Source organism: Cetorhinus maximus, chromosome 24, assembly GCF_964194155.1.
Source record: "Cetorhinus maximus chromosome 24, sCetMax3.hap1.1, whole genome shotgun sequence".
Taxonomy (NCBI): Eukaryota; Metazoa; Chordata; class Chondrichthyes; order Lamniformes; family Cetorhinidae; genus Cetorhinus; species Cetorhinus maximus.
The window spans coordinates 46,357,267-46,372,842 of record NC_135902.1 but is presented as its reverse complement, the minus strand read 5'-3'; the positions used below and the strand labels follow the sequence as shown (position 1 = coordinate 46,372,842).

At 40.6% G+C, this 15,576-nt stretch overlaps 1 protein-coding gene across 4 annotated transcripts in view; it reads right to left on the bottom strand.

Annotated features, from left to right (window-relative positions):
- The window catches only part of LOC144699855 (endonuclease V-like), a 79,258-nt gene that overhangs the window by 55,561 nt on the left and 8,121 nt on the right, over window positions 1–15,576 (bottom strand). For 3 of the 4 annotated variants that reach the window (XR_013580639.1, XM_078571163.1, XM_078571164.1), the window contains exons 3-5: window positions 14,865–14,999; window positions 11,640–11,679; window positions 7,163–7,275 (exon numbers count right to left, since the gene is read on the bottom strand). Coding sequence is in view for 3 of the 4 variants with exons in the window: in XM_078571163.1 (XP_078427289.1) it covers window positions 7,163–7,275; window positions 11,640–11,679; window positions 14,865–14,999 (288 nt within the window). In the remaining variant the exon portion in view is untranslated. The remainder of the gene's footprint in view (window positions 1–7,162; window positions 7,276–11,639; window positions 11,680–14,864; window positions 15,000–15,576) is intronic. The other variant, XM_078571165.1, reaches the window with a different exon arrangement.

Here is a 15,576-nt window from a genome sequence, read left to right as displayed (position 1 = left end):
TTACAAGGTGACTCGAGGATGAGAACTGGCAAGCACTTGGTAAATCCTGGTCACTTAAAGCATATGTACTTTTTCCTTTCTATTTACATTTATCTATTTTATTTAGTTAAAGGTGTCACAGCAAAAATTCACTCAGCTCTTCTTATCACTATCTCCTACTTATTCAGCCTGAGCACCAGCTTACTTCATTCATAAAGATCCCCGTCCAACAGTAAAAGAGTTTAGAAAAATTGGCCTCACAGCACAATGTAGAGGCTGTTATCCTCCTGCAAGGACAGGAGAGTTACTATATCCCTTTCCAAAAGAGACAGAGCTGTAACTTTTCTATGCTTCTATCCCAGGTGACAAGAGACCAGTTAATTTAACATTTGTGGCAGGAAAAAAAGTGGAAACTTTAATTAAAAGTGAAATTACTAAGTGTCTAACAGAAGTGAAAATAATTCAAAACATGGTTTTCAGAAAGGAAGATTGTGCTTGACAAGGCTAGCTAAAGTTCAGTGAGGTGGTGGCAGATATTGTGGATGGGGAAATACATTGGATGTCGTTTTTAATGGACATTCAGAAAGCCTTTGACAAATTATTGCATAGAAAACTATTGGTGACAATTAAGGGGTATAGAATTAGGGGACAATAAAAACTGGTTAGAAGTGAGGAAACAGAGAGAAGTCAAGGGCAGTTTCTCATAGGAACAAAGGATGAAAGTGGCTAGTGATGTTCAACAAGGTTCTGTTCTGGGATAACGTCTGTCATCTGTGTACATCAATAATTTTGGCCCGTGACTAGAGGGAGTGGTGTCCAATTTGTAGGTGATACTCAAACAGAAGGGCTAGGTTCTGATATCCAGAAGAAAGGGGATCACATAAGATAGCGGAATGGGCAAAAAATACCAACAAATGAGCGATGTTTCTGAGGCTGTGGAATGCATCAAGTAAGTTAGTGATTAAAGCAGAAACCATGTCAATACTGAAGAGTAGGATAGATAGGTAGCTGAAGTAAAGGTGGTTGAAATAAAGGGAATAAGGGGATATGCTAAGAGCACGGGCACATGGGATTAAGACTCCTGCTTGTGTGAAGGCTAAGCACCAACATGGGCTGATTGGACCAAATGGCCTGTTTCTGTGTTCTCATGTCTAAGCACCTCAGGTTATTAATATTCTAAACTAGCATTTAACTAATTTTGATTCATGCCAATAAAGAAAAAGAAACTGGAAGTTCAATACTTCAAATAAATAAGTAATGTGCCTCGACACGTTATATAACGCACTTCACTCTGAAGAAAGCTGCGTAGTGTAGGTGCTACAGGTGGCATGGTATGTCTGTAGCTGTAGACAGGCACAAATTAGGCCTACAACCTTGATAACAATTTGTAAATGGTTCTGTTAATATATCCATTAGAACATAATTTTGGTAGACGTTAAAAGAGAGAACAAAGAGCTCAGCAGCACAGCTTAAATTTAATTGCATGCTTTTCAAGTTTATCTTTTGGAAACTTTTCTTTCCTCCTCCTCACTCTAACTTGTCCCATACTTTTAAGATTACACCTATATGGGGAGGCAGCCACATGAAGACCAATATAATGGTGCACTCTTGTGAGATTTTCGAACTTAACCGTTAATTTGCAATATGCGACTTTGTCAAAAGCATTTTGAAACATTAACTTGCATCCATTAAACTTCTCTTGTCCTTCATGGCAGAAATACCTTAAAATAATTCCAGGAAGTTGGATAACCCAGAACACTCCTTCCTGAGTCTATCACTTGCCCAGAGTTAAATTCGGGCCCTATGTTTGGTTACTTTATCAAAAACAGGTTTCTCACATGGTCCTCCACTGGTATTTTATTGATGCCTCCAACTGATGAGAAAATGACTTGTTTTTAGCTTCCAAGTATGTCCCTTCACACTGATCTACTGAGTTATATTTGCCACTTGCCAACAGATCTCTCCTAAATCTAGTGGTTTAATAAATGCCAGTTTAAGCCTCCCTTACTGCTAACCCCAGATCCTTTAAAACTCACTGGTATAGATGGTTGTTAAGAGCATTAAAACTAGTTAGAATAGTATCTGCATCATCCACTCAATACCAAGCTTCACCTTGCAACCTTTGGAAATCTGATCTCAGACTTAAGTACATCTGCACCCTTTTCCTCCTGACAGGAACGCTAAGTCATTTTTAACAACAGAAAGTGCTGGAAAACCTCAGCAGGCCCGGCAACACCTGTGGAGAGAGAAACAGAGTTAGCGTTTCGAGTCCAATATGACTCTTCTTCGCAAATTGGACTCAAGGCATTAACTCTGTTTCTCTCTCCGCATACGCTGCCAGATGTGTTGAGGTTTTACAGTGCTGTGTGGTTTCATTGCAGATCTCCAACATCTGCAGTATTTTGCTTTAAATCTTTAACATCATTGCCCTTATCCCTTCATCTCAGTGACCAGCAATAGTGTTTTTTTTAAATGGTCCATTTTTTTAATGCTTCGTCAACAGCACACAGTGGTGGTCTCTGTGCCATTCCTTGAATGGCTGGATAGATGACCCTTTCCCTGCGCTAACATTGGCAATCAAAGGCTGGTGAATAGAGCTCTGCTCACTCAGCAATGTAAGTAGGCAATACTGCTGAACTGTGGGCTCACAGCACTATTGATTAAACATATTCTTCATACAGCACTGGCTGGTGAAGTTTTCTCCTGTGTTGTCATAAGAAATGTACAAATGAATAGGTAGAAGACACAAAAGCAAAATATTGCAGGTGCTGGAAATCTGGAAAAAACAACAGAAAATGCTGGAAATACACAGCGGGACAGATAGCATCTAAGGAGAGAGAAACAGCTAATATTTCAGGCTGTTGACTTTTCACCAGAACTATCAGAAGTGAGACATACTCTCTTCCTGAGAAAAAACACTTTTATTCTAAGCATCCTATTCCAGTTAAACATAAGCTTTTGTCGAGTTCCAACATTGTATTTTACCAATCAGTTCAAACTTTGATGTTGCCAAATTATTGCCTGAAAAGTTGAAGAAAAAGCTTCTACATTAACCACGTTGGCTTAAAGTTAATCTACACGATCATAGAATTCAAATGTAACATTTTGGACAATAGCATTTTGATAAAGCATTGGACTATGGGCCCTGACATAACCCCAGCTGCAGGACTGAAGACTTCCAAACTAGCTGCAGCCTTAACTCAAACAGTTCCAGTAGAGCTAACCACAGGCATCTATCTACCTGACAACATGGAAAATTGCCCAGGTATGACATGTCCATAAAAAAACAGGAGAAATCAACTCTGGCCAATTATCACCCTATTAGTCTATTCTCAATCATCAGTAAAGTGATGGAAGGTGTTTTTGACAGTGTGATCAAGCGTCATTTACTCAATAACAACCTGCTCACCAATGCTCAATTTGAGTTCCATCAACGCCACCCAGCTCAGACCTCATTACAGCTTGGTCTAAACATGGACAAAAGAGCTGAATTCCAGAGGAGGTGAAAGTGACTGGACTTGACACCAAGGCATCAACTGACCAAGTGTTTTTTTTTAAAAATTATTCTTTCACAGGATGTGGACATCACTGGCTAGGCCAGAATTTATTGCCCATCCCTAATCGTCCTTGAGAAGGTGGTGGTGAGCCGGCTTCTGGAACCACTGAAGTCCACGTGGTGTAGGTACACCCACAGTGCTGTTAGGGAGGGAGTTCCAGGACTTTGATCCAACGACAGTGAAGGAACGGCAATACAGTTCCAAATCAGGATGGTGTGTGGCTTGGAAGGGAGCTTGCAGGTATAGGTTTTCTCATGCATCTGCTGTCCTTGTCCTTCTAGGTGATAGAGGTTGCAGGTTTGGAAGATGGCATCAAGGAGCCCAGCAAAATCAAAGTTGGAAAACTCTCCACTAGTTGGAGTCATACCTCACACAAAGGAAGATGGTGTGATTGTTGGAGGCCAGTCATCTCAGCTCCAGGACACTGCTAGAGGGGTTCCTCAAGGTAGTGTCCTAGGCCCAACCATCTTTAGCTGCTTCATCAATTATCTCTTCTCCATCATAAAAGGATTTTCAATGATGATTTCACAGTGTTTAATACCATCCGCAGCTCCTCAAATACTGAAGCAGCCTGTGCCCATATGCAGCAGGACCTGAACAACATTCAGACTTGGGCTTATGAGTGGCAAGTAATATTCGTGCTACATAAGTGTCAGGCAAAGATCATCTTCAATAAGAAAGTATCCAATAATATTCCCTTGACATTCATTACCATTACCATCACTGAATCCCCCACCATCAATATCCGGGTTTTCCCACTTATCAGAAACTTAAGTGGATCAGTCATAAAAGTGGCTACCTGAGCAGGTCAGAGGCTGGGAATCTTGCAGCAAGTAACTCACCTTCTGACTCTTCAAAGCCTGTCCACCATCAACATGGCACAAGTCAGGAGTGTGATGGAATACTCCCCACTTGCCTAGATAAGTACAGCTCCAACAACACTCAAGCTCGACACCATCCAGGAAAAAGCAGCCCACTTGCTTGGCACCCCATCCATCAACCTAAACATTCACTCTCTCCACCATCGGTGCACAGTGGCAGCAGTGTGCACTATCTATAAGATGCACTGCAGCAACTTGCCAATTCTCCTTCGGCAACACCTTCCAAAGCCACGACCTTTATCATACGGAAGAACAAGGGCAGCAGATGCATGGAATGACCACCACTTGCAAGATCCCCTCCAAGTCACAAAACATCCTGACTTGGAACTATATCACTGGTCCCTCACCCGTGCTAGGTCAAAAATGTGGAACTCCCTCCCTAACAGCACAGAGGGTGCTCCTACACCACAACAACTGCAGCTGTTCAAGAAAGTGGCTCACCACCGCTTTCTCAAGTACAATTATGGACGGGCAATAAATGCTAACCTTGCCAATGATGCTCAAATTAAAAAAAACACTTGGCTGAGCGGTAACATTGTCATCTCTGAAAACTCAGAAGTTGTGGGTTCAAGCCCTAATCCTGAGACTCGAGCACATAATCTTGGCTATCACTTCAGTACAGTACTGAGGGAGTGCAGCACCTTTGGAGATGCTGTCTTTTGGTTGAGATGTTAAGCCGAGGCCTCGTTTGCCCTCCTAGGTGGATATAAAAGATCGCATGGCTCCTTTCAAAGGTCAGTATTGGAGTTGTTCTGGTGTCCTGGCCAACAAGTACACTAAGACAAAGAACTTGGTGATTTATCTCACTGCTGTTTGTGTGATTTGGGTTTAAATTGAATCATTGGCTGTGTCATGCTTTGAAACGTACTGAGGTCATGAAAGATGCTGCATAAATGTAAGCCCTTTCATACTTTAAAAATTTAGGAAAACTCTTCAAAGTTGCTCAATAGTTTTTCCACATTTAATGTTTGTTCCTTTTCTTTACTTCTCTATTTCACTTGTTTTCATAATTGTTCCAAATTTGCTTTCCAGAATCTTTACAGTTTTAAATGATTTTTGATTGACCCTCATACTATCCCTTACATAACCACATTGCCTCGTCAAATGCTTTGGCTTTGGATGTTTTTTGAATGGAATTTTTTCAACTGGTTCTTCAATACTTCCCACTTTTCCATATGATTGTTCCCTGCACTCGAGATCACTTAGATACTCTCTGGCTTCAATCTTTTATTTTTCACCATGCTTTACACATTATCTATGATTAACTCTTCAATACCTGCCAAAGTACATCTGAAAGCAAACCAATCCTACCCTCAGGAACAGGCGGATTTCCTTATTCATTCCACTGGTGTTATTCTAGTCATTCTGAAGGTAAGCAAAATGTTGGTGACTGATGGACTGTTTTTTTTCTTAAGTCTGCCGTTTATTTGTAATAATATTTCTTGGTGTAGTTTATTCTGCTGTCTTATTATAAAATGTCTTTTATAACTTCAATCCAAATCATTTCCAATACGTCTCCCAGAGCACACAGGGGTGGTTTAACTTTTACACCGAGCGGAAAACAGGCGTTAATGGATTGGCCGCTCATTTTCATTTCCATTGGTGGCGAAAGGGAAAATTCAGTCCACAGATACTTTCTACTGACACCCAGAACCATTGTTGCTTTATTGTGCACATCCTCCCTGCTAAGATAGGCTAATGTAACATTCATAATGAAATAAAAACAAATAATTGAATAGTTTTAAGTTCATACTGTGCAGATATTCTTATCAACAGGGTCCTGTATCCTATCCTAGATCTGCTTCTGGCTTTCAGCTGTCATTACATGTGACTGACTAGATCTCATCAGGTTTTATTACTCCATTTACCGAACAGATGGAGAGCCAAGCTCCTTTTCTAGGACAATTCTAATGCAGTCCCGACCTACTTCAGCAGAAAGTTCAATGGCCATTGTGGCCCATTGTCTTTTTGAATGAGCCTGTCAACTTTGAACACTTGAAACTGCTCAAATTCATTTCACATAGGATAATGGTAACTTGCTGAGATCGACAACTCAGCTTATTAATCTGGGCTGGATTTGAACTCTGATCCAGCGGGTTAAAGGGCATTGTGTAAATCTGCTGCAACACCTAACTTTACATTCAAAATAGATCTAATATAGCACCGTGATCCAAATAGGAAAAATTAAAATATATGTTCCTATTTGCTTATGGGTTCGACTTGGAGATGCCGGCCGATGACACACTCATAGCCTGATGTAAGAAAAAAACAAGCTTTATTTTTGCACAGCAACCAATGCAAAATTTTGAAACAAGGTATTTAGCAGTAGGAACTGAGAAAATAGCAGGCTCAGCCCCTGCAGCTGAGTAATTTGGATCATGCATGACATGTATTTGGGGAGTTTGTAGACCACAGGCATGGCATAAAGAACGTTAGAAGATTTCCTCATTCATTATATTCACAGAATAAACTGTAAAACTGCAACATGATTATGTTATTAATGTTTGTGCTGAAATCCTTTTTTCAGTATTTGGATTTATTGTACCTTATGGGTATTAATGCTGTCACCCTTTCTAAGAAACTACTTCCTTTTGCATTGCTTTTGTGACTATAATAAATGCTAGAGTCAGATTGAATTCAAATTGAAATTCCTGTATGGATGGTTTTAGGGTATCTAACTTCAATGGTATGTGACATTTCAATGCAGCTAAACTCCTTGGTGCATGGTGCAATGTTCTTTCATACCTTTTCCTTCAGCAGATTCTTTTCTTCCAGACCATCCACATACAGGAGATTCTTGGCAACCCCAACACATGGCAAATCTGTGAGGACGCCTAAGTGGCACGCCACACCAAACTCTGTTTTTCAAAAAAATCACAAAGTGATAATAAATACTCATGTAAAATACTGTCTGTGAGTATCTAAGCACTATCTTTTTCATTTGTGCATTACACTAAGACATTGCACAAGGTATTCATTACCATAGGATAACACAGCAGAGGAAGGCCATTTGGTCCATCATGTCTGTACTTGCTCTTTCAAAGACTTATACAATCAGTCCCATTCCCCTACCCTTCCATCCCTGCAATGTTTTTCTCCTTCAAGCATTCCCTTTTGGAAGTTATTGTTGAATCTGCTTCCACCACCCTTACAGACACAACAGAACACAACAATTCATTGCATAAAAAGATGTGCCTCATCTTGACTATGGTTCTTTTGCCAATTATCTTAAATTTGTGTATTTTGGTTAATGATCCTTCTGCCACTGGAAAGAGTTATTTATTCCAGCAAAACATTTCAAGATTTTGAACACCTCCATTAAATAATTTCTTTACTTTCGCTGCTCTAAGAACAACAACTCCAGCTTCTCTAGTCTATCCAGGTAACTGAAATACTTCAAACCAGGTATCACACTGGTAAATTTCCTCAGCACCCTCTCTAAGACCTAGACATTCTACCTAAAGTATAGTGTCTATAATTGGACACAATAGTCCAGCTAGGAACCTAACTAATGATTTATAAAGTACACTAAACCTCTGTTTATAAAGCCAAAGGTTCCTATGCTTCTTTAAACACACTTCTGAACTTGTCCTGTCACCTTCAAAGATTTATGTACATCTAGGTATCTCTGTTCCTGCACTCCTTTTAAAATTGTTTACTTTGATTCATCTTATTCTTTCTACCAAGATGCATCATTTCACACTTCTCTGCGTTAAACTGCATCAACAAATTACAAATGTATTAAAAATCAGGCCAGTGAAGTCACATCACTATAAGTCCTGACAGAAACGATCAGGTGATTCGCACGGGGTGAACTGCAATAGCAAACGGAAGGTGAGTCAACCCGATTTGTGTGTAAATGGAGTCACTGTGGCCCAAAACATATGACTGGAGGTTGAGTCACTGTGGCCTTCTGCTCGTAGCCAAACTTCCATTCTTACAAGAAACTGAGGAGGATTCTGACGTTTACAATTATAGGTCAGCACAGAAGGAAACTCTGAGGGGTGCTGCTTTTCTTTTCAAAGGACTCTCTCATTTTATGTGTTGCAAAAAATATCTTGGATCTTTTAAAGAAACAGATCAATGTTATCAGTTCTGCGGAGTTCCACCTTCCAAAATTGTGGTTTCCCAGGAACAGGTGGCTTTGAATTGGCTCCTTGACGTCAGAGGGGATGTCACCAGAACAGCCTAACATGTGTGGTTATACAAAGCCTACATTTTTAAAAAAAATCTTAAATGTTAAAAACAAAAACTATTCCAAACAAAAAATATTTTCACTACTTTTCTTCTGCTTTAAACAGAGAAAACTATACCAGTAGAAAAAAAGTCTTCCCCTTACATTTTTTTAATTTTGCAAAATAAAGCAAGGACCCCCAAACATTCAGGTTCAACTTCTTGTTCCCAGTTCCATTTCGAAATGAATTTCCCCCTTTGTTAAGTCTCTTTCTCACATACATCATTCTCTGATGACAATGGCAGACTGGTAACCATCTCCTGGTACTCCTGTCAATGCTTTACTGAGGCACAAGGTGGTGAGAATGAGTCAGGATTTCTGCCTTCTCTTTAAATGGGGAAACTTTTATAGTCTTCATCCTACAGGTTCTAGCAGAGATTTTTGTGTGAGGAATTAGTACACAGGCTTCTCCTTCTATCATTTTAACTCTTATTTTTATGCATTTACAAAAAAAAACTTTTGAAGAACCCGAAGGTATTTTGGAAAATCCATTTAAAAAAAATGCTAAAACAACATGCCGATGCCAAAATCTCATTGTACATTAAAAAATACGATAGGATGAAATTTTGTCACCAATGAGGAAATCCTGGCATCGGAATGCAAAGCGGATAGCATGGTCGCGCGGCGGAAGAGGAAAGGGAATTTTATCAGACCGTTAATTGATGGTTGACAAGTGTGGGAGCTGACGAATAACAGGGCGCAGGTACTATATGTGAAGTGGGGGGGAACACTTTATTGTAAGGCAGCACCAGCAGAGGTGACAAAGAGACCTGTCAATTTTTATCCCTCTCAAAGTGTTTGCCAAGTTTGCCCAGCCTCCATCTTATCACTTCCGCGCTTTATATGCAGTCTCACCCTCCATGTACTACAATAGCGTTGTTTGTGATGGCTGCCAACAGTGACCTGCCACAGAGCTCCTGCCTCCTTATAGACGGTGAGGCTCTGAAGCTCTGTGCTTCACTCATGACCCTGGGAAAATGCCCTTTAATTGGCTCCTTAACTGGCTCAATTGCCTGCCTGCCTGCTGCTGATAAGCACAGTCCCTGTGTAACCCAGACACCTCTGGGAAACTTCCACAGTGGTTGGAACATGTCAGGCTTCCATCACCATCACGCTGACTCACCTGCCTCCCAGTTCATCACTGAGTGTGAGAGAAAATTTTGCCCGAGGCGCAAACATCAAAACAACAAAAGCCACTTTTGCTTTTTCTTAGTGTGAATTTAAAAAAAAAAATCTGTCTGTAATGCCTCAAACTGAATGAATTCCCATTACATTCACACACGTCAATCGTTGAAGATTTGGGTTGGAAATAGTTGTTGTGAAGTCGATGCTGTCGCGAAGATAAAGGCAAGGAGTGCTATTGCTTTTAGTTACCGTTCTAGTGTAGTCCAACCAATTACAGGCAAGTAACACCTTCTTAAAGCATTAGAAGGGTAACTGGAGTGTCTCTTGGGAAAACACAAACGTCTCACTTGGCTCAACATTACAGTTGAAAAGGGAAGATGCAGCGAGTGGCATTTTCGTTTCAATTCAGTGAATTGATTAGGCTGATCAAGGCTTGGCAAACTAAGGAAGCATGTGCTACCCAATTCTGCATTTTCATGCCATAATTTTATATTTGGGGTCTTACAACAGTCTAGGAGCCCAATTTGCACATTTAAGGAACCTAACACGTGCTTCAGACGGGCACTCTGAACTAAAAATTGCCCGAGGCAATAAATTGGTGTGTGGTCCGGATTGGGTGTGACAGATCGTGACGTAAGATTCGGAGCCCTCGCATCCATTTTAAGGGAGACCTCACATCAATCTTAAGGGTGCATAATGGGCTGCCATAAGTTAAATTCGTCCTGAGAGGGTCTATTTATAGGACGTAACAATAAATTTCTCACCTAAAACTATTTTAAGTAACTGAGGTGAATCTTTGTATTCAGGTTTTCACTTGTTGTGAGTGGTGAGCACCTTTTTCTTTCAACCTTTATCAATTTTCCTCATCCTCACACTCAATGTTTTCTTCATTGTCGATTGGTTATTTTTTGCTTTGCTATTCGCCATACTTGTGAAAATCCTTTCAATTTTCTCTTCAATCATATTCTCACAAAAATGTAATTGACAGTTTCTCTTCCACCTCACTATAAATCTTTAAAGGTGACAATAATTCTCATTTCGAACCTTCAGTACCCATCAGTCCCAATTCCCACTGGTCTCCAATTTGAGGACTAGGGGTCAACTCTATCATTTGTAACTCAACAGTTCACTACCGTAACTCCTTAAAGACGTGGAACTACAGCTAGTAAGGTGCAACACGCTAATTCAATGTGCTATTCTGGAACTGCCTTGATACTCTTTCTGGAAGGAGAACTACATAGTTGACTCATGAGAGATTAGCCTGGAAGTGAGACTAGTCTCTGCGCTATAAGCATTGATTCCTCCCATTTTCTGCCTCCCTCCAGTCCGGTCCTTAGAATCAGTCAGGGAAGCATTGTCTGTATCTGACTTAAAGCCATATGGGGATGCTGCTGCAAAACACAAGTGGAAATTCTGGGATCTCAGGGAAAGACTGCTATAAACAACAGAAACTGAGCTTGAGGCTCTGGAGTATCAGTGAGCAAGATCATGGGAGATCTACTAATTACTGTTCTGAAATAAGGACTGATTAAAGACACTGAAACAGATTGATGTGTTCCAACATGTAGAGGCTAATAGAAACATATTTTCAAGCTTGGCAGAAAATATTAGTTTTTAAATTAATGAGATAACACCTCATATTTTACAGATGTGTGAATGCGACATTCACACAGGCTCCAACATGTTCATTGCTGAACGAAACCCACTGTCAGTGTGAGAAAAATTTTAGTGATGAAATTTGTTTAAAATCTGCATAATGGTCAAATCATTAAAGTGGTAAGGTTAATGTTCAGGTGGATGAACGTACAATATGAATGATGTGTAAATAACTTAATACATATTCACAAAAAGTGGGCTGCTTACCTCTGTGGTGCAAGATTCCATTTCCATCCGCAAAAATAACCTGAATATGAATAAATAATGTTAATTAAACAGATGGACATGGCACTGCTGCAATGTTATATTAAATGCCATAAAAACCTACAAGAGGTAAGCTTGCAAACTTCAGACCTGTGAGCTTAAATAAGTTTAACTAGAATTTATGTTACACGTTTAAGCCCTTTTTAAACAGTTCATTCCTCTCTTTGGATCAAAGAGAGAACTTAAAGAAGAATGTTCCTATTATTTTTGTTACAATTTGATCACATGAAATCTTCATGCCTTTTAACACTGTACATATGTAATAATAATGATTTTTCCTGTGATACATACTTTGAAAAATAAGGTGGTAATACAGCAGGCCTTCTCATAGGGTTCAGTACACTGTCAGTCCTATGTCATACAATCAATAATAGCCTTCTGTCACATGGCATTACTTTCATCTTCAAACAGCGTCATAAAACATTCACATCAAACAAATAGACTGTTGGACGACCCCACATCACCAAGAAAATGAATTTCAACCAAAAAGTCACTATCTCACACATTTGTTATAAATAATGACAGATACCTCCAGGTGACTTTAAGGCACTAATCTAATTTCAGGTTTCCAATGACACCTATAAACTACTCAAGCTTTCCTCCTATATTTTTATCACTTTATGTTAACCCTTCAATTCCTTTACCGTCTGTGGATTCATTTTCCATTATTCCCTACCAACCTTTCCCATTGGTAAATGTTCACCTTGTCAGGGCTTCACAGGGCAAGCTGTTCCTTTTAGTTTGCTTGCAAGTGACTGTTTTATTCATTTAAAAGGATTCTGGTTTAATCTGTTGACTCCAGGTCTATTTCCAGTCTAAGTTAACACACCAGAACCCTTTATCAGTGAGCACTCAGAGCACTTATGCCCTAGATGCACAGATTAACTAAAAGACTATTTAAAAAATGATCCGGGTAGTATTGCCATTGACAGAGGACACTGAAAAGATCCATGCTGCTAAAATACAGTTTGCAACAAATGACACGCTTCTATGAGCTTGAATTTGTTCTAGAAATTTCCAAACCTAATTCTAATTATTATGTAATATGTAATACATGCTGTCATATGTCATTCTGATTTTTGGAAGGATGATTTAGAATTAATAGATTCATGAAATTGACAGAGAAAAAATGAGTGTTTCCTGAATAGCTCAGAATTAGCATTTTGAATTGAATTAAGAAAAGGAGGATTAGTGATTATTCCAAATGTTTAAGGATTTACGGATCACTGAAGTGAAATAAATTCAATTTTTTTTTGTTTTGAAAATTCTGACTTGATTGTGGTTACTACTTCACAAAGCATTGAACCCAGTCGTCTTAAAAATGACATGATAAAGCTTCATTATCCTGGAAATGGAGATATAATGGTAATGACATCAACTCCAGACATTTTCTGGAGTTTGACTCATTCCTGGGATGAGGGGCTTATGTTATGAAGAAAGGTTGAACAGCTTGAGCCTATACCCATTGGAGGGTAAGAAAAATGAGAGGTGATCTTATTGAAGCATATAAGATCCTGAGGAGATTTGATAGGGCAGATACCAGGAGGATGTTTCCAATTGTGGGAGACACTAGAACCAAGGGACATAATTTAAGAATAAGAGGTTTACTATTTAAGACAGAGATGAGGAGAATATTTTTTCTCAAAATCTCTTTAGTCTGTGGAATTCTCTTCCCCAGAAAGTAGTGGAGGTCATTGAACTTATTCAAGATAGAGTTAGACAGGTTTTTGACAGACAAGGGAGTCAAGGTTACAGCGGGCAGATGACAAAGTGGAATTGAGACCACAACCAGCCATGATCTTACTGAATGGCAGAACAGATTCAAAGGGCTGAATGGCCTACTCCTGCTCCTAAGTCCTACGTTCCTATGTAATTTATTGGCCAAATTTTCGGACATGGGGAGTGACCTCAGGCTTAATTTAGGTCACTGATGGTTGTCAGGACCCTGAGGAAGTCCTGACATGTGCACATCTGCAGTACTTATGCAGCAAGGTTACATTTCTGATTGCTGGTTTTACCCTGTCCAGTTTGCTCAGTGAGTCCAATGACAGTGTGATCGGATGAGCAGAACCACAAAGACTTAGGCCGTTTGCACTATACTTACCCTGGTTTTTACACGGATTTTTTTTTTAGCTGGTATAAAACCAGTGTAACTCTAAGTAAGTCAAAGCACAACAGCACCCCGGCAATCCCACCCCCACCCCGGGCAACGCTCACCCCTGCCAACAGTACTCAGCACCGCACCACCCCAGCAATGTTCACCTCCCTCCCGGCAATGTAGACTCCCAGCAATGCTCCAAAGTTCACCCCCCTCCCCCGACAACGTTTCTGGGAGCAAACAGAACATTCACTGACTCCCCCAAACCCCCCAGAGAGTGCTCACCCCCTCCCACACCCCCTCTCCTGGCCCACCTTTCCGAATCCCTGACTCCTGCCCGGCTGATGTCTGAAGACTTCGCATTTTCAGAATTGGGGCTGTGGGGGTGGGCTGGTGGGTTGAACGTTTTTGTGGGGTAAGGGGGAATGAACATTATTAGGGGGATGAGGGAAAGGGATGAAAACTATTGAGGTATGAAGGAGTGGAGTGAACACTGTTGGGGGAATGAAGATTATTGGGGGATGAGGGAAGGGGGTTGAACACTGTCGGGGGGGGATGGAGGAAGCAGGGTGAACACTGTTGCAAGGTGGCGGGGGGGGAGGGGGGGAGAGAATATTGTCGGGGATGGGGCGTGAACACCGTCAGAGGGTTAACGTTATTGGGTGGGGTGAACACTGTCAGAGAATGAACATTGTCAAGAGAGTGAGGGAGAGGGGGGTGAACACTGTTAGGGATGGACACTGTTGGGGGACAAGGGGGTGGGCAGCGAGGGGTGGTTAGCACCATCAGTGATGGGAGGCTGAGCAGTATTGGGGTTGACAGATCCATTTAAAACAATGTAAGCCAATGAAATGAAAACAGACCTCAAGGGGCGTGTCTTCAGTTCATGATGAGAAAAGCGAGCGTGGCTGCGCTGAAATCATGCTCGACAATTTGCCTCCTAACTGTTCGCCCTGGCGTTGGAAAGTGGCAAGGCTCCAGCATAAAATGGCAAAAGGGCATATTAAATAGCTGTCAGCCTCGATATCTGGGCCATTCGCACATTTGTAAGGATGCTCTCTTGTTTTTACCTGAGGGAGAAGACTGGGGTCCTTGTCTTGTAGTCTGCTCACAGCTTCTTCCAGGGATGGTGTCTCCCGAAATGCCAGAAATCCTGGGATATAAGGAGTATCCAGACAAATCATCTTGCATTCCTCATAGACAACCTGAGTAAATTTTTTTTTAAAAATGGAAATCGCAATTATGAGTACTGAATTTAGGAACTGATGCAACACCTGCTTCACTTTATTTCACAATGCACACATTATCATAGTCTCACACAGATAGGTATAAAATATGGAAAGCAGAAAACCTATTGAAAATGTGAGGGTCTGTATGCAGCAAATGGTGGCCAGCCCCGTTAGAACCTTAAAGTTATTTGCAGCTTTCAAAATACAGACACTTCCTGTTTTATTATTTTCCCTTTAAAAATTAATTCTCTTTCTGTGCCAAGCATTAACACTGAATGAGAGGAGAGCAGCATACGCTCATCTGTCTGGAATGCTATGAGGGGTATGATGCTGGTATATAATGATGCATTCTAGTTGTTTTAGGTATGAGCACCTCAAGCTGCAGTTTCAATGTTTCATTCCCACGGGATGCTGGCAGACTGTATGGATGTGACAGCGTAAAAAAAAAACTGTTTGTTTTCCCCCCTGTGGTCTCATCTATTCTTTAAAGTCTAAAGAGCTTGCCATACAAAAAAGTGCTTGAAATCTGAAATAAAAGCAGAAAAGGCTAGAA